This window comes from Triturus cristatus, chromosome 6 (assembly GCF_964204655.1).
Source record: "Triturus cristatus chromosome 6, aTriCri1.1, whole genome shotgun sequence".
In the NCBI taxonomy this organism is placed as follows: Eukaryota; Metazoa; Chordata; class Amphibia; order Caudata; family Salamandridae; genus Triturus; species Triturus cristatus.
In genome coordinates this window covers 1835416447-1835443226 of record NC_140589.1, presented here as the reverse complement: position 1 = coordinate 1835443226, position 26780 = coordinate 1835416447, and the positions used below count along the sequence as shown (strand labels likewise).

The window sequence follows — 26780 nt, the reverse complement described above, 5'->3', positions numbered from 1 at the left end:
GGCCCCTGGTTTAAATGGCATTGAGATTGACCTTTGTAGGTCTCGCCTGACCCAGCGCATGCGCTGGTCTGGCGAGACTTATTGAGAGGACTCCAAAAAGTGCTACCAGGCCAGCCTAGAGCTACAGTGCATGTGCGCGGGCGCACGCGCCGCGATTACTTTCACTTTCGCGGCCGCACAGCCGCTTTGATGTTTGATCGCGATCGCAATCACTTTCGCGGCCACTTGGCATAGCCAATAGGTCTCGCTTTTGGGACCTTATAAGTATTTAGGTATGCAACTGCGGCATGGCTAAACACTTATAAGGTCCCAAAGGCGAGACCTATTGGCTATGCCATTACTTGTTAAGTTTTATATAGACTTTTGGGCTCCTCTTCTAACTCTCTATCTAAATACTGTTGTGAAATTGTCCGTTCTGGATATTTGGTCCTCCTCTGTAATTGTCCCTATTTAGGTCTCTCCTGACCCAGCGCATGCGCTGGTCTGGCGAGACATTTTGTGAGGGCTACAAAAAGTGCTACCAGGCCAGCCTAGAGCTACAGTGCATGTGCGCGGGCACGCGCGTCGCGCTTTACCGCGATTACTTTCACTTTCACGGCCGCTTTGATGTTTGATCGCGATCGCGATCACTTTCGCGGCTGCACGGCCGCTTTGATGTTCTCCGTGAGGCTTCAATAGATTGCAGCAGTTAAAACAAGCATTAGCATAGCCAATAGGTCTCGCTTTTGGGACCTTATAAGTGTTTAGTTATGCAACTGTTGCATGGCTAAACACTTATAAGGTCCCAAAGGCGAGACCTATTGGCTATGCCAATGCTTGTTTTAAAAATGGCAATCATACAGATCCTAAGTGTTCTCAGCCTATTTCGCTGATTGGTTCCACCATCAAGATTGTTGGTTGTATTTTACTGAACAGATAGTGGACTGGGCCTCGAATCAAAATGTATTATCTGACACTCAGTGCGGCTTCCTTCAGGGCTTGGGAACTGTTGATCAAGGACTTCCTTTGAATTTGATCATAGGTAAATATACATTGGCTAAAAAAGGGTCACTACATCTTGAATTTTTGGACCTAAGTACAGCCTTTAATAGGGCCAATAGGGAGAAACTGTGGCCATCATGTTGGAGCTGAAGGCAGATCCTCAGTCGTTTTTTTCCTGTACAGTCTTCATTTTAGTCTGATGACCTCAGTTAGATTTGGTGATGTAAGGGAAAGCACAGAGCACTTTACACTCAATCAGCGGGTCCGCCAAGTATGTATCACGGCTCGGTTTTTGTGTTATTTGTATATTAATAGCATAGAGAAGGCGCTAATTGGTTTAGGCAGCGACAAGCTCAAAACTGGTTCTTGCCTGATTCCAGCGGTACTTTATGCTGACCATGCCATCCTTATTTCACGAATCGCTACAGGTTCAGATCCCCTTTTAAATCTATTTATGGAATTTATGGATAATCTTGATCTTAGTACCAATTTTACAAAGTCCCATGTTTTGGTGAGTGGACCTCAGTCAACTGAGACCAGACCTTATCGTATTAAAGAAAATCTCCCTGGGTGTGTCACTGTTATTCCTTACCTGGGAGTCTTGATCGACTCCTACTTATCCTTGTCTCCCCTGATAGCGGCTAGAGGTTATATGTTCTCAAGGAGAATTGCTTCCGTATTTGAATTGGTGTCTAAACTGGTGCATAAGTCAATTAAGGCCATGTCAGAGGTTTGCAGTACAAAATGTGTTTCCATTGCAGCATACTGTAGTGATATCTTGGGGTTTTTAACTTGCTTCAAGTTTTAGAGAATATGTTTCAGAGAAGAGTCTATTCAACCCCAAAGTACACCCTCTATTGTCATTCAATAGGAACGAGGCATAGGTTAATTAGAGGACATTTTGATGTTACGACCCCTTCTCCTTTGGATCTCGGTGTGGACAAGTCCTGCCAAGCATTTTGATCGCTTAGTTTTAAATGACTGTTGGGCCCTTGATCATGTGTATAGCATTCCGTGGCTTAGCAATCTTAAGGACAGTTTTACTAAACTGGGCCGACCAGATTTCTTTTATCACCCAGAGTTATTAGCTATAGACGACCGCTCTTGGCCCAAGAGAGCTCTTATGAATTGGTCAGGGATAAATCATGTTAGATCTTATGTACCATTACAAACAACTTTTTTAATTGAACCGTACCTTACCTACAACATGCCCGATCATCATCGGTTCCTGTTAATATGTTCCACATTGAATTTATTTCACCATTTGTTACCAGTCCCCCGTTGCAGCTCTTTTGGCGGCACAATTTCCCTCCCGTGTAGCTGTGATGGTCATTGAACCCAGGACACATTGCACTTTATTATGTTCTGCATTTTCTATAAAAGTCTGTGTAAGTCTTTTATTGCACCTTTGTTTGTTGATACGTATTTTGCACAAGTCTGTCCCGCTTTGTTTTATTTAATGGTATTATCTGATGTATTTACTTGTATTAATTTGGCCCTCTTTTTATCAGGCGTTGACTGTATGCGAAAGATTGTATTCGATATATGATGTGGTTTTCTTGATAAGTCGCTGTCACTGTTATAAATGTATTTTATTTTTTAATGACGTTTTATCTCATGATGTTTTAGTGTAATATTTTGTGTTCTTTTATGGTTTTCTTGTTAAAACGGAATAAAGCTATCTGATGATGGTGAATGACACAGTAACAGACCAAAGGATGGAGAGGGCTAGCTGAAAGCCCGAATAAGCATAACAAACATATAATTTGAGAAAATGAAAATGGCTTGGCTAATGACAGACCTAAAAACCGATCCTTCAGAAGCATATTTAGAGCAAACTAGTCCGATATGAATGATTCTCAAATTAGATAGAAACACCATGTCATATTAAAAAAGATGACAGAGTATATTATAAAATTATTTGTTCATCTATCAGCTCCTGACCTAAATAAAAAAAAAAAAAAAAAATTATCTTCCACAGTGCATGCAAATTAACTTCGGGGCGTGTCAAGCAGAATGCCCACTGAATTCCAACATGTCTCCTTAAAAAGTTCCTATGTCTAGACCAGAGAGCGATGCTGTGTGACTTTGTTACACCACTCGGCTAGGCACGCGCTCACGTTGTCCTCGACTTCCAGGAGCCGGTAGAGTCCACGTCATCCAGTGAAAGGGGGTTACGATAGTCACTTATTTTCTTACTTTTGCGCCATTTTCTGCAACCAGCCCACGTAGACTGTAAATCTTTGTGTGTAAAAGAAACGACTGACTGACTGAAGCTTGAGTATCCTTGCATGCCCATTTTTGATTCCGTAAGGCAGGTGTCCTTTAAATCAGCTCCACCCTTGCTTGTTGAGTTTGCCCTTCTGCAGCCGTTTGTCCGTTCCCAACGCTCGAACAGTCTCTCACTCTCAGACCTTCCACGGTCTGCCTGGGATGTCTGCCGGGTAGGTGTGACTCTATAACGAGGAGTTCCGTTTCTTTATATGTAATTTATCTGAGATAATGTTCTCGGTGTGCAAGATACTTCTAACGGGAATATTTGTGATCAGAATTCAGTGAATGTTTTCACTCTTGTTTCTGTTGGAGACATGGGCCGCATATTTTAATTTAGACCCTGGCCCCTAAAGTAAAGCCAGTCTCTGACTGATTTTTATCTCGGATTATTTTCTTTGCACGTGCATGATTTCTTCTGAGGTAAGATGAAGAGAAGGTTCTGTCGGCATTTCTACTGACTTAGGGTGAGGTTGGATTTACAGTTACCATGCCTAAAAACGTTTTGTTAATTCTCGAATTTTTGAGGGATGTATCAGATTGATATGAAGGTGCAGTGATATGCATGTACGAGTTGCAACATAGTGCAAATGAAGAGCCACTGAGGCGCATCCTCAAATACCAAGACACGGGGTAATCCTAACTGTTGTGAACAGTTATCTCCAAAACAAATCTATAAAGACGTGCAACACTGCAAGAAATAGTAATTCTGTATAGTAATGATCCAGGGCCCCATGCATCAAACTAAAAACCGGTCGCAAACGGGCAGATTCTCTTTGCAACCTGTATTTTTGCATTTGGGATACATTATCCCAAATGCAAAAATCGCAATTTAAGGAATTGCTGAATTTGCGATTACATAAATTGCGATTGCATTTAAGGAATCGCAAATTGCAATTCCTTAAATGCAATGCATGATGCAATTTAAAATAGCGATTTCGCTATTAGGGTTCGCAAATTACCGTCAAATGAGACAGGACGGTAATTTGCGAAAACTGAAAAATGCATTAAGGTGCATTTTTCAAAGTTGCAAGTTACACACGCACACATGCCCTTGGCGTATGTGTGTGCACAACATGGGTGCACATTACAATTTAAGGGGTGCAACAGGGTGTCCTTTTGGCACCCTTGAAATTGCATGCGCAATTTTGCGAGTACTTAATGGGTACTCGCAAATTGTTCTTGCAATTCCCATTCATTCCTATGGGCCTGAATGGGAAGCAATTCCTTAATTGCGACTCGCATTTAAGGAATTTGTAGGAATCGCTAATTTATTTGTGATTCCTACATGCATAGCCAATAGTGAATCTTTAATTCCGAATCCTTAAAAATCGCAATTAAGTATTCGCTATTGGTTATTTTGATGTATGTGGGGGCTAAGCTTCAGGCACCACAGATGCTTATATGGTTGCAAACAGGTAATTTAGTATTGCATGTTCTCTTTGGTAGTTCAGAAAAGAATAACTAGGCATTTGGAGACCATGGTAAGAAGCATGTTTGCAGAGTGATCATCTCAGTATTGCATTCACAGAAATCACTGAGAAAGCCTTCATGCTCTCGCCTGCTTTCTCACCAGCCTTCTACTAAGGCCAGGCACACATTCTTCCGTGCAGTGGTGGAATTTCGACACCAGGAAACCATGTCAGTGGAAACTGTGACACTACATCCTCTCGCAACATAAACAAAAATATGTAATTAAAAATTAATGAGTCTTTCAGGTGGACTGATAGTTATATGAGGCCAAGATGAAGAGAACATGGAAGCAAGAGTGAGTAGCGGAATGAATATGAGAAGAAAGTAAAGGGGGATGACTCTGGATGATGTGATCTCTTCACCTCTAATTAATTATCAATTACAAAAGTGCCTGGGTCTTCATCAGAATTCCAGGAGTCACTGGCACATTTTTCCTTCTCAGATGATTCACTGATTGATGGCCTTCAGAAAACACTTTCAGTGTGAATACATACTGGGAAAGACATAGCCATCAAGCCAGGCAGCAACCATAGTCTCTTTAATGCAAGCAATCATTTAGGGTTGGGGTGGGGTCATAGTTCAAATCACCTTTCCTGTTACCCTTTGCTGTACCTGCACTAGCCGGCATTGACACCAATCATATGTTTGAGCTCTTCATCACTCATTGGCATATCATTTCATTTTTTTGCATCCCGAGCTCTCGTTTCATGGTTTAGTCAAAGAGGTGGTTTGACAGGAGGTTGCAGAATTTACATCTTGCCCTTTCTTCAAGACATTAACTCTGTAGGATACACCCCGATGGTGTTGTATGAAGTGTCATGGATAGTCTTAAAGTCTAGCAGAGAACATCATAAATTCAAAAATTGGTGGTTTTGGCTATCATTAGTATTTCCTTGAAAGTAGTTACAAAACAGTCCACAATGCTGTTGGGTTGTAGCCATAACAAAGTGATTTTTTGATGCTTAAAAATCACATAGACAGCAAATTCCTTGAATTCTTTTCCATGCAAAGGAGGTCCATTATCCAATTTGACTGACGAAGGAATGCCAAACCTGGCAAATATTTTGTTCAGTGCAGGAATGACAGCATCAGCTGCTCGACTAAGGACAGCTATTACTTCTGGAAAGCAAGACCATTTATTCATTACCACTGGTAAACTTTGTTCTGTTTCAATGGGACCAAAAATTCAGTTGCAACATATTTCCAACACATTTTTAGGCAGCCTGGTCATCTGAAGGGGCTCTGCTAATGGATCTTTTACCAGAGCCTGGTATACATGCATTCTCCAACTGTCTTCTCTACTAGCGAGTCAAGAAGAGGGAACTAAAATGTTTAGTAGCAACAATTTCTTTATGACCCTCTTGGGCCAAATCAAACACTCGTCTTTGTAGGCAAATAGGTATCCCCAGGTGAGTGCCTCGCAGCAGGAGCCCAGAGTACTGTGTTTGTCAGTTCAGCGTGGGTGTTCCTGAAAGTCTTAAATTCAGAAAGTCTTCTCTTGAACGTTTTGTGGGTGTGCCCCAGATCTCTTCATCTCTGTGTGGTCAGGAGATCAACTACTGCTCGAAGAGTGGGGTAATCTCTCCACATATGAGCAATGACTTCCCTTTTCAGAGCACCAGGATCATTCTATGATTATGTAGCATGGATATTCTTCAACAACCTTTGGCCTTGTCTCAGTTGATGCAAGTGAATCTGAATTCCGGTCTTTCACTGGTTGGTGACTAATGCTTAATTTGTGGACCTGCAGGTACAGGCCTACTCTTTTGCTGCTGTAAGGCATTTTTGTTTTGGGGATTCCAGGTAGAGAGACCAGTGCTTGATGGTCAGTGACCATGGCAAAAGGTTTGCCTACACAAATAGGAGAAAATGTTCACAGGCCATACAACAGCCAAACTTTCTTTCTCTGCTTGCAAATAGCTTTTTTCCAGGACTTTTGAGGCTGCCACTAGCATAGGTCACAATTGCAAAAGTGTATTTAGAGTTCTATTCTGGTTTCATTTGATGGTAGCCTTAAATCTAAGTTTGAGAAGACTTGCTCCATTGAGCTGTGCATCAGAACATGGATGCAAGGTGCAAAATGTCTTTCACACTGAATTGCAAGGTTTGGACATTGCATGTCCACGCAGATCTGATTTTTTTTTCTTCTCAAACTAACATTTGGGCACAATAACAATTGGAGGTACCGGGGGGCTTTATGACGTGAAGCTTTAGCAAATTGTCAAGTTCATCTTCTACCTGTTTCTGAATGTTGAATGGTTTTCCCTACCAATTCATTGATATGTAGATGTTTCAGTCGGTTTTTGAGTTTGCCTCGGCCTTGAAAGAGTTCATGAAGCATCTGACTGGCGTCTATAGCCTCTTCTTCTTTAGAGATCTTAGCAAGAAGCTGTCACAGTACCTGCAGTAGACTCATGCAAATTTCACACGTAAAACTGAGAAGACACCCAGTGCCAGCTGCAGCCTCCACCACATAAACATCGCCATCAGCCGCGTGTGACCGGTGAGAGTTTCAGATGAAATGGGCCTGAGCACCTGAGGGACTTCTTTGAGCTGTAGGCATAGATGCATACATTTGGGGTCTTTAACAGGGCTGGGTTTGCAAGAATCTCAAAAGCAGCATCAATCATTACATTAATCGTCACACCATTGGCTTCTATGAATACCTTGAATTTTCAATGTCCAGTACAAGTTCAGAAAGATCATTGTCATCAGTTAAAATGCTATTCTTACGGAGAAAATCCCGACTGTGCTTGGCTTCTTACTCTGTGGACAAAGCCACTGGTGAGGGTTTACTGAGCCACTGCTTCTCTGATACCATGGAGTGCTCTTGAAAAAGTGTTTGTCCCTGGTATCAGCATAACCTAGACTCACAAGCCTTGAAAGGAATCTCTGATGGTGCCTTTGCATTCAGATTAACTTCAGCAGAAACTTTGAAAATGGCTTGACTTCTCAAATTAGTGGCTTGCACTTTGAGCTGCAGGACAGAGACCGGTCTGAGGCAGTCGGTAGGCACACAGGTAGCTTAGGCCTCATTTGGTCTTTGTCTTAGAAGCATAGATTATTTATGTTCACTATCTATTTAATTCTAGTCTGATACTTATGTCTGTTCATTATGTTTGCTTCACATACAACAATGCGGGATGTACAGGCCTTGGACAAGATGTCTTTGAGTTTGCAAGACTTTTATAGCATTTTTTTAGTGAGCAACAGAGTCAAATCCAGCATTAATTTGGGAGTGAAATCTTTCCTTGCAGCTGTAGTTTTTAAAATAGCAATGCTGAATACATCAGGCGCATGGTAAACAAATCTCTCGCTTCACCTGGGTTACTCATGATAATGTGAAATAAGTATCTTTCAAGTCGACCATACACCATTAGACTTTCTTTGAGCTTTGTGGAAGAAGCTCATTCGATTTCTTCAAGCTGAAATATAATATTTCTTATGTGAGTGGTGTAGCAGCGTATACAGAGGCAGAACAGCCTTCTGTCAGTTTCAATGCCCTGATGTGCCCCCACATATTTACTTAACCCCACTTGCACCAGGGTGGCCCAAGAATGTGGGTGGTGGTGACACTGAAGATCAGAGGGGCAGAAGGAGGCAGCAGATTTGTAGACAACTGCACAGGATGGACTGCAGGTCAGAAGCCAGAAATTAATGACCTGACTACCTCAGTCTTTGCTTCAAGTTTCTCATTGATGGAGGACAACATGCTTACTGCTCACAGCAGAATGTTGAAAAGGTCCAGTGTTGAGACCAAGCAGCGTGGGTGAATCGCAGCCTCCTTCTCATTAGTGTAATGATCTTTCTTCACATACCACAAAAAAACATATAAAAGAGACAGGGAATGTCTTTATTGCTTATTCTTGTTGGTAGTTAAGACAAAAAGAATTTGGCGTTTGGAGATCATTGTAGGAAGCAATCCTACAGAGTAACAATCTTGGTATTCCTCTCAGAGAGAGTTCTCAGCAAGTCAGCCTTTCTTCCTGTGCTTGAGCTCATTCTGACTGTCCTGCCTTCCCCCACGCATATGGAGGGATCTCGTCCATGCCAGGAAATGACGCCCTAATCATGCAGGAAAGCGGACACTACAAGTCTGAGTGATATGTATTTTTCAAAATATTTTTCACTTAGGGGGATAAAAACTTTCTGGCTCCATGTTCCAGTAATCCCAAGAAATGTAACCTGTTAAGCAAAAGAAAGTTTGTGTACGGTTTTCATGGTAAACCAAGTATTTACCTAATTTGTGTAGGTGACGGTGCAACTCACCCTTAACATACACTCATTTTATATGTAAATGTAATCCGTTTGTGTCATTACAGCATACTCCATGATGCAGGCATGAACATCCAAATGAAGGGGCCACTTCTCCCTAAGTGACAGCCTGTTTGAAGTTCATGTCTGATAGGATGTGATGTTCCTGCAAGTCCTTTAGCTAGTGTCCTACTGCTAGTGTTCCCAGAAGAAAGAAAGAACAATTTTAAAATCTGGAGAGACCGGAACGGTGTTTCTGTAATTTACATGTGCCGTACGTGGTTGGTTGTGTTCCTATAGAGATATAGTAGTGTATGTTAGATGATTAGTTGTGCACTGATAGGGGAGTGGCTTTCTTTTGCTGGACTAGGAAATGTTCTAGAAGAGCTGGAGGGTTTATTCTTTAATCTAAGGTCAGTCCATCTGGATTAAACATCCAGCCTGTCAAGTCTAAGGTTTTCACATCAGATACCCATCTGCAGAAAACCAGGCAAAGTAGCATTGAAGTTTTGAGAAATTTCTTTTCAAGTCTGGAATGTATTGGAGGCAAGGACAAGAAGAGATTTAGGACCAAATTTACATCCCATAATAAGGAATATTAGGGCTCTGGGTGAATTCCCCACAGCTGCTTTCAGACCAAGGGGTGTTTCCCGCCAAGAACCACATCCAGGGTCAGATGGCTTGGTGAGATTGCAGAACTCGTAGCATTGACGGACCAATAAGCTAGACCCTGCACTTCTAACTCTATAAGAAAATTCAGGATGTGGACTAGGCATGGCTCATAGGATCCAAACCCACGTCCCATAAACCAAGCAGACCACTGTCGCCAAGCAAATCTGTAATGCTTGTTGGTACTTTCTCTTCAAACTCCTTGGATGAATATTTGAGCCTGTGGCAAAAGGCTAATGAGAGACCAACTTCTGAAATTCTCCTTGCCATAAGGCTACGAGACCCCTGCAAGACAAGCTGATGCAGTTCTCTCCATCGATTTGGCAGAATATTACAGTCTTGGGGAGAAAGATAGTAGGATCAGAGAATCCCAAAAAAGCTCAGAAGAATCATAAACCATACTTGAGCCAGCCAAAGAGGTCTCAACAAAATTACTTCTGCCAATAGTCCCCTAACTTGGCCGATGGCCATTCCCCCAGGAGTTATATATAGCGCGAACATGACCCGCAGGTATCGGGTATCAGAGCGCTTTACATGAGCACCAGTTATGTTACACAAGAACACACATTCATTTTTGTTAGGCACAGGGATATTAAGTGATTTTCCCAGAATCACAGGATGTTGAGCGTCATTACCTAGACTCAAACCAGGCTCCCAGATCTGAGATCAACTGCCCTAGCCCATTCCGCCAAAGGAAGGGAAGGTGTAATTGCTCGCCCACCCTCCCAATCTTGGACAAAGGTGTCCACCACCCAGTCCTCCGGGTCCGGACGCCAACTGAAGAATTTCTTTAGTTGACTGTTCAGACTTAAGACAAAGAGGTCCACTTCGCAACCTGTTCAACAGCCCAAAAAGTACAGTATATGACAACATCCAGCCGCTTGGCATCATCCAGTATCTGGAATTCGATTCTGCCACCACATTGAAAGAACCTTGAAGATGCTTTGCTTCCACTGATAGCCTATTGGCTAGACAGAAATTCCCAAATCCTTAGGCCAACTCTCCCAGCGCCTTGGATCTTATCCCACCCAGACTTTATGTAGTAGACTGCGGAAATATTGTCCATCCTCCAAAGAACGCAACAGGAGAGGCGGTCTGTCATCAGTGCCTTTACTGTGAAAGAACTCATTAACAATTTGAGACAGTTATGGATTTCCAGTTCCCCTGCTGATCCGTGCCAACCTGTGGCGATGTCGCTGCAGTGCACCCACAGCGTGGCTGATTGACATCCGATTCTATGACTATGTCAGCGGAATTGCCAAGAATTGCTCCTCCATTCCAGGTTTCCATATGCCCCAAGCAACAACGGATTTCCGTTTTGACTTCCTTCATGAAGGGTACCAAGCTTGATTACCTCAGGCCCTTGCTAAGTTGTACTACTTTTAGTCTTTGAAGGGCCCAGTAATGGAGAGGGACTGGAAGAATTGCTTGGATAGGCGAGGAAAGGAGTCCCCACAATGAGTGCGAGTTTGCAAAGGAAAATCTCCCGAAGGACAGGAGAGTGACGTAACCTTTAGCTTCGGAAGGTGAAGGGAGGCAGGAATCGACTTAATCAAGGAACCCAGAAAGGTGATCAACTGACGGGGGCCAGGCCAGACTTTTTTTTGTTTATCACAAAGACAAGACTTTGAAGAAGAGTAATCATGATCTGCAGGCGCCAAAGCAACCACTCCCACGATTGGCCCATGAGGAGCAGATTGTCTGGGAACACAATAAGCCTTATACTCTTCGCCCTTAAAGCTTCCGCTAGAAGCCTCATTAACTTGGTGAAACACCATGGATCAGAGGACAAAACAAAGGAAAGCACCATGAACTCAAAAATATGGCTCCTCCAAGAAAACTGTAGGAAGCGTTAGTGTGGAGCGAAAAGTGGGATGTCCAGACAGGCGTCCATTAAATTCTACCGGACCATCCTGTAGTTCTGCTGAAGAATGTCCCTGAGAAGGTGGATACCTTCCATTTCTAAGTGGCGATAAACAAGCCAACCATTAAACTCCCTGAGGTTAAGCATTGGGTGCTGCCCTTTTTCTTTCTTCTGCACAAGAAAAATATCGCTGACTAAACCCCTGGTTTGGTTTGCAATGATCTGACTACTGCTCTCTTGGCCTCCAAGGCTTCTTCCTTTGCAGCTATTATTATTTTCTATTTCTTTGAAAAGACGAGAGCTTTTGTGCAATGCACTTGCTTCGGAGTCATGTAGAACTCCAAATGGAAACCTTGCACTGTCTGCAGAACTCGGGCGTTGTGTGTGTCTGTCTCCCAGGCTGGGAGAAAGGCCATCGGTTTTACCCTACCTTTTACTGGGAAGAAGGGCTATACTTCTGAAGGTCCCACAGCCTCTGCCACTTGTAGAGGAAATCCAGAATCTGGACTGGTCTTGCAGTTGAGAACATCGCTGCCGGTGTGACCTCTTTGGGAGCCTTGCTTGTGCTGGTGACTAACTGGGTGCTCCCTAGCTCTGACAACGCCAGCAAAACCATTCAGTACAAAAATGCATTTAATGGCAGATTACGCCTTATCCATGTACATAAAAGTGGAAGAATACTTCATAAAAGTAGGCCTATAAACTATACTCCTAGGAAGGTTTATTGAAGCCTGATTTGGCAGGAGTAAATGTACCTTCCGAGATTTGCTTATGTGCACCTGCATAGTAAGTGCAAATTCACTTGTTAAAACTCCCACCCCCCACCCGTAATTAAACTCCTTTCTCTACACCCTCACTTTACTTTTTGGATGGGTGGTCCCTTCCCACCCTGTAAATGTTTTACTTCTTCTCTTGTCAGGAGTAAATTTCAACCCTTTTCCAGGGTGCCAATACGTTGGGGAAGAGTTGGTGAATGCTGGGAAACATTTCGATATTTAGAACTGTACAAATTCACAGGGCATTCCAGCCCTGAAACTACCACTCCCCTACTGTTTCAGTCCCCTGTGATTAGATTTATGCACACAAAAAGCCTCATGCAAATAAATCTCTATCAGTGCAAATCCAACTCTTGCCCTAGCTAAGCTTACATGCCGAGCTTACATGTGTACATTTGTAACTTTTTGGGAGTGCCACAGAAATATGATCAGCTGAATGAGTCAGGATTCAAGTAATGACAATTAGGTCACCATTATACTGCTCATTTAAGTCGACCTGTCCATGTCCATGGACCTACCATTAATGACAATGGCATAAATCCTATAACTTGTTATCTCAGAAGATTTATGATATTCTACGGTTCCTATTCCAGTTACCCTCTACTTGTGGCAATTGCACCAGAAATCTTAGCACATGTGCCTTTAGGTCTCAGAAGAGTGGATTGGCCATATCATAATATGTGGTCAGAGGAGAGAGCAGTTAGATAGAATGTCACCTATCTGTGACTTAGCATTGCAAGTCATTCTATTATGAAGCATCCAGAGCGTAGAGGCGTTGAAGAACCTGTAAAAGATAATGTAAGTTACTGATGGGAAAATGTTTCATGAGCTTTTTACTTCCTTCTCTCCATATTAAAAAAAAGGTTGTTCCGTTCCCAATCTTACATGCTGGCCTTTGAGACATGGTCTTGGGCTCTATCCAAATACATGTGGTTGGCCTTTGTTCTGTTCTGTGCTGTACAGAACTCACAAGTGGATAATCTTCGGAGAGTGAACTTATCTCCTACTGAGTTTAACAAAAAGATGGTGAACCAGTATTACTGACTGTACCATTAATGAACATGTGCAATGTGACATGCCTACCTTCTGGATGGGCAGAGACTGGATTAATCGAGGATACATGTCTAAATTCCTTTTTATAGGTGTTTTCTTACTGTCTGTCTTGTGGTGTATCATGTTTGAAAGTCGTTGGAGAGCCAGCTATTCTAATAGCACCACATGATGCAAACATTAATTCCCCAGTTGTTTGACCTTAAAGAGGGACTCGTATATAGATGTAAATGGCATTGTGATGCTCCCTTGTGTACATTTTTTTAACTTGCCCACTTCCTGAGGACTTAACTTGTGCAATCTTGGGTATTTTTGAAACAGTGCTCTAGAAATATACACATATACAGTGAAGTTTTTCAGGCAGCTAAGGAAATTCAACCACATGCCAATATAAAGAGAGGAGACTGAAGTTTTAACATTGAGACCCAACAAAAGACTTGAGCTTGGTTTCATATATAATAGATCTTGTGTTGTATTTGGTGTCTCACCTGATCACCAACTATTGAAGATCCAGTTTAACAGTTATTGGCCTCTAGAACAGGTCAGAGAGAAAATGCTTCTCTTTTCAAAATGTTGTTAAATTATGTTTATATACGCTCTTCCACTTGTACCCCGGGATTGCTGGCCCAGTTCGGCTGTGGATTTATGGGTTGTTTCTGCTCTTTTCATACACAAGGTGCCTCAAGCTTGTAGCATTCAATGACATTAATTAAACTGGCATCCTGGAAGAACGTATTCCCCATTGCGATGAGATCATACAGGAGGCTGCAGCCTTTCACATCCCAAGCCTGTTAGTGATCTTTGGGATCAGGATTGTTGTAAGAACCCACTACTATAGCCTTATAGCCCGCTGCCGAGGGCTAAACTGGTTAAAGCCCCTGAATTTGAGTGGCTCGGACCTATAACAAGGGAGAGGCTTTTAAATAACCGGTATAGCTCGAGGCAGAAAGGGCATAAGGTTATTAGAACATTCCACCCACTAAGGGTATAATGTTCTAAATTAAAAAGGGAGAAACATAAGTACAAACATTGGAATCTTGGACCTCAGAGCTTTTACCAGCCATTATAAGCCCGGAGCTACTTCATTTTCTCCAATGGAGCTCTCAACATTCCAATGTTCCAATATAGCCTTATAGCCCGCCGTAGTGGTCTATACCGGCCATTGAAGGCCTGCTCCAGCAGGGCCTTTAACAAGAGAGTGGAACTTTAATGGCCGGTATAGCCCAGCTACGAAAGGCTATTAGAACATTCTGCCACTAGAGGGCAGAATGTTCTAACAAATAAAACAAAGGCTTCAGTAGCCCGATTGGATTAAAATCCCCACGGGCTCCGAGAGGCATTTGCTCAAACAAGATTGGAATGTTGCTCTGCTGGCTTTTACTGGCCCGGAGAAGCATGGAGCACTCTGTTGTATTCAATGGAGTGATCCACATTCCAATGTTCCAATTGTTCCTACTGCATCTTTTTTTCAGCATCTATCTTCAGATGCTAAACAGACCCATAACAGTTCAAATGTTAGGTCGGTCAGGTTGTTTCTGTCTTATTTGTAGTTGCTTTGGTCTTCTGACAGACCCTACATTGTTTACTTTGGCACTAGCCCTGGCATTCAGACATCCAGTCCTTCCACTGAGCACTCACTGCCTTCTATACTTTATTCTGAGGTATTTTACTATCAGGAAACTTCCTCCTATGGGTGTTATCCTAGCTCAGCCTGACCTGTCAGCGCTGTGACAGCCATGTGGACCATACTTTTTGTAAAATTTAAGGAGAGCTGAGTATGGTCAAGATGTGGCCGCTCCACAAATTACGCTTAGTCTAGCTAGAGCTTTGGAAGTGTCTGGTTTAGCTGTCTGTCTCATTTTAAGCTTAAGAATACTTTGAAATTATCCCATTTTTTCTCAAGCATTGGGGCGCAGGAGTAATTACAAGTTTTATATGTAAGTAACTCCTGCTTTTGAAGTTACAACTTCTCTTCCTTGCGATGAATTAATGGCCATTTTTGGTCTGTGTCTATTTGTGACTGTTACGGATAATGAGAAAAGAATTGTAGATTCTCCTAGTTGTTAAAGGAGGCTCCTGCTTTTATTAATGCAAAGGAGGCGAATATTATGTAGTCTCTCTTCTTGCCTTTTATTTACACAGCATGTTTAATGTATACTACATTTCCAGCAGTCCTGCCCTCTGAACAGGGAGTAACAAACATAAAAGAATGACACAAACTACTACAAATAGAAACAGCCACTTTTAACTTCTTCTTTTCTTGATGGTTTAGAGTATGTGGTACATAAAAATCGAAACAGCAGCAAAAATCCAAGGACAGACAAAGAGGCCCTTCTTTCTGTTGATCACCATCCTTCCAATATATGCCTTCCATCTGCACTACCACCCCCTTGCAAAAAGGCCATGTTTAAAGGCTGACGCCTTTTGCTTGGCTAGTTGAAATTGGCACTAGAATAATCAAAACAGTATGTAACAACAGGTACTAGGCTTCAGGATATCTGAGGTCGGATAGTATTCGCCTCTTTGTCTTTAATGAAATCAGGGTCCTCCTTCAATAACTGTAAGAGAGAATCAGCAATCTAATTTTGTTTACATGACAGAAGGCTCTATTATGCAAGTTTAAAGCATTCCTACAACATTCAAAGCTGAGTTATCAAAAGCTGCGGATCAGATGTCTTTAGGTTTTCATTTATTTGTATGTACTGCTGGAGACATCTTACCACACATAACTTAGGGTGTAAAGGGAAAGCTGGAAATTCAGTTGCAGTATAAGAATTCTTGGTACGCCTTGTGACATTAAAATGAACTCCCACTGGTGAAAAATACATGGGGGAAAGTCCTAAAGCCGTAATATCTGGCACCTGTCTAAAAGAGACCAAACGTAGCAATATCACCAACTTTGCGGACAACAGTTTAAGCAACAGCTTGTCATTATCTTTCCATAACTAAACAAGCATTTGCAATGCAATAGGTCTCGCATTTATACGAGTTTGAGCTATTGGCATTGTAAATGACAGTGCCTTTTATTTATGTTTTTAAAAAAACAAACTTAAATAAAACGCATTGTTATTTACAATGCCAATAGCTCAAACTCTTATAAATGCTAGACCTATTGCATTGCAAATGCTTGTTATATACTAGCTCCTATGTGCTTACATTGCATCCTTTTAGGGGTCGCTTATGACTACATAAAAATAGGCCTTTCCTACATAATAAAGGCACTTTTCCCTGCATTATATCACGGCAGGGCATTAAAACTGCAGCCTAGCCAGGCACAGTGGTAGTCATGGTAGAAACATTTGTGTTCTATATGTGGGTGGTATAAATAATACACTGCAGCCCAGATATGCCATTTAACTTCCTATCAGTAAAAGAAACACAAGGGCACCCAAAGCAATAAGTCAGGGACCTTGGGAAGTAACGTATTATAAGAGACACTGGTCCCTGAAAACGAGGAATATTCACAAAAAACAATGAATATAGCCAAAATTGGTGCTATATTATAGCCTATGTCCAGCCGGACAAGGCAACTTTAATAAGAAACAATAGTTAGCAGTGATCAAAGGGATGTAAGCAAAATGTTGGTGGGACACAAGCCTGTATCCTGTGGCTTACATATCAAGAGGACATAATATTTCGGAAAAACATACAGGCAATTGCAGTGATGTTTCTATGTCAGAGAATACTAGGTAGTGAAACATCTTAGTATAAAACTTGCCACCTTCACCACATTTCATACACATAGATTGTTTAAGTGTAAGGAGAAGGGTCGGTGGGACAAAACGGAGCAGTGTTGGATGGAGACAGTGGAGCCAATTAAAGATACCAGAGAAGGGTAGGGGCCGTGGATCTCAAGCAGTAGTCCGGTGGAGAGAGGTGGGGTCTACTGAGGAGAGAGAGGTGCGGGACGTGAGAGGAGGAGGGATATTAAGAGGTTCAATCAATGATAACATGATTGCCTCTCCAGAGTCAGACGAATAATTATGTGAACATTTTGTGCCCTCTCTGATTTGTAATTAGAGCGTCCGAGCTGTTTGTGGGCTCCAAGTACTCCCCCCTTCTCTGCCACTGATGGCGTTTATTTCAAGTTAATATATTTGAAAAACTGCATGGTAAATGTACTGAGGCGCTAAAGGTGCGTGCAGGTGAGGGAGGAGAGCGCCGCATTAAAGGTGGGGGGTGAGGGGAAGTATGGCGGGATGCAAGGGCGTGGCTGAAAGGCGAACGTAGCTGAGAGATTTGCCTAAAGGCAAGCTCGAAAGACTACCGTGGTATGAGCTAGACAGACACATATAGAAAGGGGGAAGAACCTGGAAATCGCATAGTGCTAATTCTGATGAGGGGTGCATTTAGCCGTGGGAGGGGTATTTCGATTATGGTAAAGCCCACTGATGCAAGCAGAGGACATGTGAGCAAGAAGAATAAGACAAGCCCGGCGGAGTAGCGCATTCCAGGCGGGGGAGCGGACCCTTTGAAGTGCGATGTCAAACGGATTGCATGGCGGCACGATGCACGTATTGTGCGCATGCTCGCCATGCAATCTGCTTTTCGGAGCACTTTTGGGAGCCCCTTACTATAGTCTCGCATAGCGATCGCTTACGCGATAGCTAGGCGAGACCTAAAAGGCTGTAGTACCCTATTCACATCTTGCAAGGTAGAATATCTAGGCTTAGGTGAGATGGAAAACCTAATCGCTTTCAATAGCCTTCAAACTAACGGACATTGCCCAACCGGTTTGCCTTGCATCTTCTGATGTCCTGCGGGTATAGCTGACCTGTGGCCATTAATAGTCCTATAGGCATTCTGACCATTAGTACACTTGTGACATTTGACAGAATGAGATCAAAACGTGTTACACACACCAGTTATTCTAGACCTATATACCCTTGTTGTGCACTTTGCTCAGGATGCTCTGATATAACCAGAGGCTGACTCAGAAAGCCCTGACATATCTGTAAACATCCTGAAAGGTTATGTTACCAGAGTCAGCTCGCCTTCTAGGACACAGTCATAACAGTGCACAAGAGGATCCCTGAATAATTGATCAAAAACCATAATTAGAATTCAGTAATCCCTTGACAATATATGAGAGAGGATACCAAGGTTGTTCTCTCCATGGTGGAGTTACCAAAGTACCAATTGCTAATTACTTGCAGATCTGAGACATTCATCTTGGCATTATGACAGAAGGTGAAAATGTGTAGAGATTTCCACCGGACTATTCCTGAAGAAAAGCATCTTGTTGCCTGTGGATCTGGTCTCCAGCTGAAATATTTCCTAAACTGAGCTATCAAACCGGGAGGTCAAAAGATCTATGTCGGAAGTACCCCACACCTTGTTCATGGCATTTAATATCTAAAGATTCAGACTCCCCTCACTGTTGTCAAACAGGTTCCTTGAATTCCAGTCCCTTGCCATATAGCATGGACCATAATATATTCTGCAACAAGAGAAATCCTCTGCTGAAGGCAAAACTCACAGATGGATCTGGTCAGTACTGTCAACAGTCTTGATCTCCAGTCTGTTTACGTACCTGTCTATCCAAAGGAGAACTGTACTCTTTGCTCTGTGTGTGTTTTTAACCAGGCTTCCGTTTGCAAAGGAACCTGCAATAAGCTCTACATAGTTTAAGTAAATTGCCAACTCCCTACTGGACCATCCTCCTCCATTCGAGCAACTGCCACATCTGGTCCCGAAGCCCCAAAGTCTTGCATCTGATTCTAAGACAAAATCTGGGGACGTAAGGAAGATGGCATTTCTGTGATCTAGTCGCCAATTTATTTCCTCCCTTAATTCCTGATCTAAAAGAATCACCTGTGAGTATTCCAAACACCTTTGCAATCCCTTATCTTCACACGGTGAAGGGGTCCATAATATGGTCCCGGAAAATCCAACTGAATTGAGGAAGAGAGAAGGCCCATTGGCCTTACCAACTGGCCAAGAGAAAGCTGCTGCTGAGTCAATATCGACCTCAATTGCCCCTGAGTATTCTTAGCTTTGATTCAGGTAAAAACGGTATCTCCTTCTCTGAATCCACCAGAAACCCCACAAATTCCATCCTTTTTGAGGGAATCAATTGCCATTTTGCTACGTTGTTAATGAAACCCAGTGTTTGGATCTTCTCTTTGGCACTTTGAACCTGCATTACTAGCTTCTCCTGTCCTAGGAATATCAACTTGTCTAGAGACACATCCATCTACAGTTCCTGTTCTCTGAGTGCCTCCGCCAGAGGTTTTAACAGCTTGGTAACGTACCAAGGAGCAGAGGATAACCTGAATGAATGGACTTGAACCTGAATACCTACCCTTGCCACAGGAATTGCAGATATCCCCTGTGCTGCTGACGTATTGGTACTGTTAAGTAAGTATCTTTTAGATCCAGCTGTATCATTCAATCTCCTTGCAGAAGAATATCCCCAAGACTTATATTCATCTCCATCTTGAAATGGCAGTAATGTACAAATTGTTTTTAATCTCTCAAGTTTATAAAAGTACATTTTTTGTTCTTTATCTAAACCAAAAATATGGTGTTGGCAAAACCCCTTGTGTGTAGGAGACACTGTTCTATAGCTCCCTTCTGTACCAATTCTTCTGATGACAAGTAAACATCTTCCAATTAAACTCTGTGGGCAGAACATTGATCACGATATTCTGTCCTCGATGATATTTGTTTCATTGATATTCTATTAGACATCTTTGCCTCCTTTACTCAAGAATCTCACAATTTTGGCATCTAAGACTGGTATTGTCGATTTGCCAGAAATAATCGGTCTTGGGCATTCTGCCTTCATTTTGGACCTAGTGCCCCTGTTCACTCGGCTCCTGATTTTAAACTTGATATATTCATCAACAAAAGGGTGAGGTGCCCTCTCAGTGGAGTTTGAGTGTTGTATCAGTCCAGGCTCAAACATAGGGTTTCCTCCCTCATCCAGAGTTTGGGGTTTATCCCCATTTTCATTCTTTTCGCCCTATCAATTTCATCATCATTGTAGTAACATTTATAAATTTTTCTTCAATAATGCCATCATAAGGTCTCTTATTTGGACTTCCCATAGCACCCACCATTGGGTCTTGCAACATTGACCATGGGTCATTATGCATATACTGAACTGAACTGTCACCACCCTCATACCCATGAGGGGAAGTATGATTCGTTTTCATCCTGCTCTTGCCAACTCGACTAAAAGATTCCCCTTGCTGGGAATGTACTCTGCTGCCCACAGGTACAGACAATGTGTTTGATGCTGCACTTGACAATGAGTTACCTATTTCGGTGGTCACATTTCTAAATTATGATGAGAGCACTTTCCAAATTGAAATAGACACATAAGTGTATAAAAAGTTGCAGAGGATCTTTAAAAACACCTCATCTTCTTCTGCTTCTTTTCTATTTTAATTTAAATTATAACAAATAAGTGATCCAACAGAATTAATCCCTCACAGCAAATGAAATAGAAGCTTCTCATAGTTTCTTTATAAAAGGACAAATTACAGTGTGTTGCATGCAGCTTTTATAGCTGAAAAACCTCTTGAGCACCAACCCAGAGAGCTTGCAGAATCACAAACATTTCATCTGGCGAATTACACACCACTTAACATAAACAACAAGAAAGTAATCATAAAGAGAAGCAAACAACCAGAAAGAGTCAGTGTGTTAACTCAAGCATGTGCCGCACCGAAGAATATGAAAAACACAATGTCAAAGCTGACGATATCCTCAATGCTTAAAGCATTATTGAATCATACAAGCGAAATCGTTTGTAAATTGCAAAATGCCCAAAGACGCAGCCTGAAAAGTTAAAGGTGCAATTCTCCTATTTATAGTGGATGATGTCCTTCTTTTATGTTTGTTCATTGCTACCCAGAACTACATAATAAAGCCTCCTGTCTTGTAACAAAATTACAAACACAGGCTCCAAACTTTGATTTTATTTTGTACCCATCGCCCCTTCAGCCACCCCTATGACCGTCACTTATATTAGTCTACCTAAAAACTGGTGGTTAGGCATGCTAGCTACATAGTATAAAATAAGTAAAAATAAGTTCTGAAGACGAGCCCATTTTTTCACTACACTGTGCTTAATGTTCCTATTTTTCAGTCATTGGCTATTGTTCCATATATTTTACATAGAGGTGTAGTACTGTTTTCTTCAAATTAGTTTGGGTAATCTGAACATTTCTGAAAAATGGCTGTGAAGGCCTCTCTAACATTTCTAAGCTACTTCCTATAAAGCACATTTAAAACTGATAGTGTATTTGCTTTGTTTTGACATTTATTATGTGTTACATGAAACTGATATTACATCTGTGGAATTAACCCGGAAGTGTTGCTCCTGCATGTTGATTAAGCCTTGTTCTCTGTCTTATATGTTACCTTGCAGAACCATTATATTGTGAACCTGACTGTGTTACATCACCATTTGTGATCATTTTTGCAAAGATGGCCAGCTCCCTTCCTACTGGACGTATATGCTGCATCTTCAAGGATGATGAGAATGAAGAGGTCCCGGTTTGTTGGAATTGCCAGCGCCGAGGGCAGCACATTGATCCAGAGGCATGGTGTGACAGCTGCCAAGAAATGTACTTCCAGCCTGTCAGGGGTACTGAAGCAGAATTCCTCCAGTGGAGGTCAGCGCAGATTATCAAAAACGTGCGGGAGAATATGTACCAGGGTAAAGAGGTATGGAATGTTGCTCTGCAGACACCCAACGGAGCTGCAGACGAGAGACTAGATAGTACTATTGAGGGTGAAAGATCGACAAATGATGGCTCGAGTCCTCTAAGACACACTCTGTCAATGGATGGGGAAGAAGTTGAGAGCCAAGGTACTTCTTTACTTAATTTCAACACAGAACATGATAACGAAAGCTGGAAAGTCGCAGAGCTCAGTGAGAACACTGAAGACCTCTGCACTGCATCTACTGCCCATGATTATATGCTGGTATCTTTAAAGAGACGGGCCAGCGAGGAACGCACTATAAATTGTGAACAAGATAAAATGCCATTGCCAACCAACGTACATGCAAGATCCTTGCTGTACATGGCTGATCTCCCAGATGAATTTGCAGCTTTAAAGGTCAATGAGTGGTTGGAGACCAGTGTGGAACTTACTGATGTTGAGAGTATATGCTGCTCAGAGGTCACCAACTTACTTTCAGAGTTCATGGATGTAGAAGAATGTTCAGTCGCAAAGTGCTGCGTGGAGAAAACCAGCTATGGGGAGCTTGACATTTCGTGGGAAACAAAATCACTAGATTTTCATAAGCCACAGGCAAGGCATCCAGATGATGATTTGACTTTTAAAGCAAGTCAGAGCACAGTAACTAACAGTGAAAAATCATGGTGTGTTAGTCGACTTCCGCTCTACCGTCAAAAACAGGAGAAACAAGGTGTCAAGAATACAGCAACCAAGAAGCCAAGAATCCAGGGCAAGCGTGCTGGAAGGGAGATACTGGGGGCTGCTAATGAAACTGTACGAAGTAGTGATGTATGGGTGCTCCCAGCTACGCCTTATCGAAATTGGCTTCCACGGTTAAGTCGGGCGGAAATGGAGGTCCGCAAATTTGTAAATGAAGTTTGGAGCATGGAGTATCCTTATGTCCCAGAGGAAGTGATGGATTTTGTGGAAACCAACAGAGAGGAATGGCTGAAATGCTGGATTGTAGAGGAAATAAAGAAAAAACGAATAAGTCGTCACAGAGAGGATCATCCTCATTTTATAAAAACCATTGTGCGTCTTGCACATAACTGGCAGATAGGACGGAGTATCCGAAAGCATGCTGTGGTATACACTGACCCAGATGGATATGAGCGGCTGACAAGCGTGCGAATCACTCTTCCAGATGGAACTAAAGTTGAGAAACCTGACCCAGATCACTATGAGTTGTGAGTGGTAGGCTGTGGAAAGGCCTATTCTTGAAGAAGGACCCGAAAGAGCCCATTTCTTTTGTGCCACCACTGTCCCACCCTTTCTTCACCTCTCCAGAACTTTTAACTTTTGGGGGAGTTTCTGGGTGGAGAAACATACTAGAAGTTGACAGTGATGTGATGCAACTGCCATGTTCTCCCCCAGTTTCAGTAAGGATGAGGTCTGCATAAGGCCCCAGCTCCACTCTACCTGCTTCTACATGACCTGTCACTGGCCTTGTTCTCTTTATAGCTTGTGTTTAAAGGGAGTTTGGTTGCTTTAAGCATGTCTCATCACTGGCATCTTGTAAGATAAGCTTCTTCACCCCTGGACTGAATAAATGCTGTAAAAGGTCCCGGGATGTACTTTGGGTAGAACAGTCCAATGGTACAAAAAGTATCAAATGAGATTGTCCCTTTAATTGCAAGCAGTTCCCAAAGGACTGAAAGGTAAATTTAACCATTTTATGTTTCATCATGTTTTTACTTCTCTTGCTAGTTGTTTGTGCTCATTTGCCTCTCTGCAGGTTATTTCAGTTTCACATAGTTTGAAAATCTGTTCTGGACTACAGGTGTGCCACAAAAGGAGCCTTCTGGTAACCTGGCCTCCACTGCATGTTTTTAACACTAACAATCATTAAATGCCAACCACATGGCCTGTGGAACCTTCTGCTGTCGAGCCATTCCCCCTTTTTAAAAGGCTGTGAATATTGCTATTGAAATGACGAATTACTAAAAATCCTTAGACAATATACTTCCTTACATCTACACTTTCAAAGAGGAGAATCTCTAACTTTGTGAGCAATGTTTATTGATACATTGCATCTCTATTTTCAAAATGCTGCATGAACAGCATTCCATTTTCACGACCTACAGACATGTGAGAAATCTAATACTTGTACAAGTAAAAATAATACACTGAAATTGAAAGATTTCCCCAAATATTTTCTTTTGTAATCATGTTTCCATTCTTCAGATTTATTTGTCTTCCGTTAATTGTAGAAACCCGAAGACTCTTAGGAAGCCATTGAGATTATTTTAATCATCTTAAATTCTGAACCACTCACAGTATTGTTGTAGAGCCAATGGGCCTGCTTCAGACATTTGCGGATGTGGCACATTTGCCAAAACACTATTTAGTGTGTGTAGATATCCGTACACTCTGAATAAGATAAACTGGACGTCTGCTTATGTTTGGTGGAGTTGTGCAGCTGTCTAACGCTAAAGCGATCCTAAAGTTGTCAGGTGGTATCTACTGTTGTGGCTTGTGCACATTATTTATTGCTGCTGTGACAACTGTTCGTAATCCATGTACCACTCATGTTGCTGGGTGCCAAGAAGGCCAGCAGGTACTCCGCTTCAGCTTCCATAATGAGTGTTGAGTGTTACATTTTATTAACTGGCATCCAGCTTGATCAATCCATCCGCGGTGCTCAACGGAGCATGGCTATTGCATATCCAGTTTTAACAAACAAATAGCATTTGATCACAGTTCTGATGACTTAAAAAAAAATACCATATACCTTAATGTCACATCAAGTTGCTCTTCGAATACTCACAAAACTAATAGAAGGCATGTATGTAGACAATAAAGCAGCAGAAAAGAGGAGCATATCAATAAAGATGTGATGTGAAAGAAGAGACACAGTCAATTGTGAGAAGCACAGAGGATGGGCACAGGTATCCCGCTTAGAAGAGGGACTAATTGGTAATATGTGGGACAACTAGCAGTGGAAACGTTCTTAAAAAAGAAACAATAGGATACAGACAAGCGGGAAGAATAAGGCAGTTGAAATAAAGTGAAATAGAAGCACATTCATGACCGAGCACATTGTCGCCAGATGAAGTTATGGTAAAAGGGTAAAATAAAGAAAAAAGAGGACGCACAATGAACAATATGAAACATGAGTATGAGACACAAATGTACTTAGGCCGACAACATGGACATTTGGAAATGAGAATAATGTGAGATTAAGACAAGTAAAGAAACAAGACAATGGAGAAGAACACTGGCATTGATAAAAAGAAATATATGGACTTGGAGGTCTAGCAGGAAATTGTTAAAAGAATATGTAGCCAATTGAATACTAAAATTAAAGAACACATGAAGAACGGTAAATCTGTGAGACTGGAACATAGAGAAGAAATAGCAATAGGACACTAAAGAGTAGAATACAACAGGGGATAAAGTGTTGGTGTATAAACTTCATATCACGTTGTTTGCTACTAAATGTCTGTTTGCAGGTTGATGTTTTGTTCAAAAGCTTTGTACGTTTCCGGCTCATTTGTGGAGTCTGCGGTGAATGTTTATGTAGACCATCTCTCTTGGTTTCTGTATTATTACTGTTTCTTCATTTAGGCAATCTGGTTATGTGTTAGTAGGTTGTTTACAAGGTGTTGTGTGTTTCTTTGGGAAGTTGGCAGTATAATACTTGAACTGTGTTACTAAAAATTAAGATTTATTTTTAAGTCTGTTTATTTTCAGTTATAGTCTTTTCATAGGGCTAATGCTATTATGTTACAATTAGTTTACTGCTGTTACCAATAAAGCTGTTGTACGGAAATGCATGTAGAATGTACAGTGAACGGCTACACACCATGCAAAGCAACAGACTGAGTGAGGGAGAGAAATCCTAGGCACTCTTTCTTTGATCATTCTTATTAATTCATTGTGGTTAAACCTAAAGAAATAGCACACTGCTAAAGTAAAATACACATTAATTTGCATGAGTCATCACAGAACCTCATCGCCTCGTTAATCAATCTCCAGCACAGCCACAGACAAAGTATTTGAACTGTATTGGTCTCAGTTTGGCAGAGATGACCAATTTTCTCACAGCCATCTATTGCCCAGGATATTGATCTCAATGTTAAGCTTTGAGATCGGGTGGGAAGAGGTTATTTGTTCACATTCTTCCATGATTTAGGGATTACCACCACATAGATCAAGCAGCAGATGCCGTACCCTCCCAGCCTACTGCAATAGCGGCAGGATATGCAGAGCTACTAATTAGTATATTTTGAAGAATTTGATGGGGAACCATCTTCATGATGGCGATAACCTTCTAAATTTCTTCCGCTGTCAGACTTTTGAGTCTGAGTCTGTTTGTTTTCAGCTTGGCCGTTATGGGGTGGGAACTTCCTGTCTGCACCATGTAGAGGCTGGTGTAGTAAGTTGCAAAGGTCTCCGCAGCTAAGGTTGCGTCCCTTACCAACTTCTCGTCTCCCTGCCAAACTTGCAGGATGAGACTGGATTCCAATTTTTGCATTTGCAACTTTACATCCATCAACTAATAACTAAAATTACAAATATGTGGATAGCTCTGCAAGTCAGATGCAGCAGGGGGAATACCAGCAGGAAAATGGGAAAAACACCCTTATCACATGGTTGGGGGGGGGGCTACCTGCTGGAGGCAGTCCAACAGGACCGTATGCCGGTTTTGGGCCGCCTTAACAATACCTCTTATTGGTAGAGCAGTTGCGCCACCTTTGAAGATTTTTATAAAAATAGGACATTTATTTTTCCTGAGTTCTTAA

The 26780-nt window shown here is 41.9% G+C and overlaps 1 protein-coding gene across 2 annotated transcripts in view; it reads left to right on the top strand.

Moving 5' to 3' along the window:
* LOC146822143 (uncharacterized) overlaps positions 1–26523 on the top strand; it is a 68570-nt gene extending 42047 nt beyond the window's left edge. The window contains exons 1-2 of one of the 2 annotated variants that reach the window (XM_085613261.1): positions 3377–3425; positions 21719–26523. In XM_085613261.1, the coding sequence (XP_085469387.1) occupies positions 21778–23226 (1449 nt within the window). In that variant the 5' untranslated portion in view covers positions 3377–3425; positions 21719–21777 and the 3' untranslated portion in view covers positions 23227–26523. Of the gene's footprint in view, positions 1–3376; positions 3426–21718 lie in introns of those variants that run through there. The other variant, XM_085613262.1, reaches the window with a different exon arrangement.
* Positions 26524–26780: the final 257 nt, after the last annotated feature.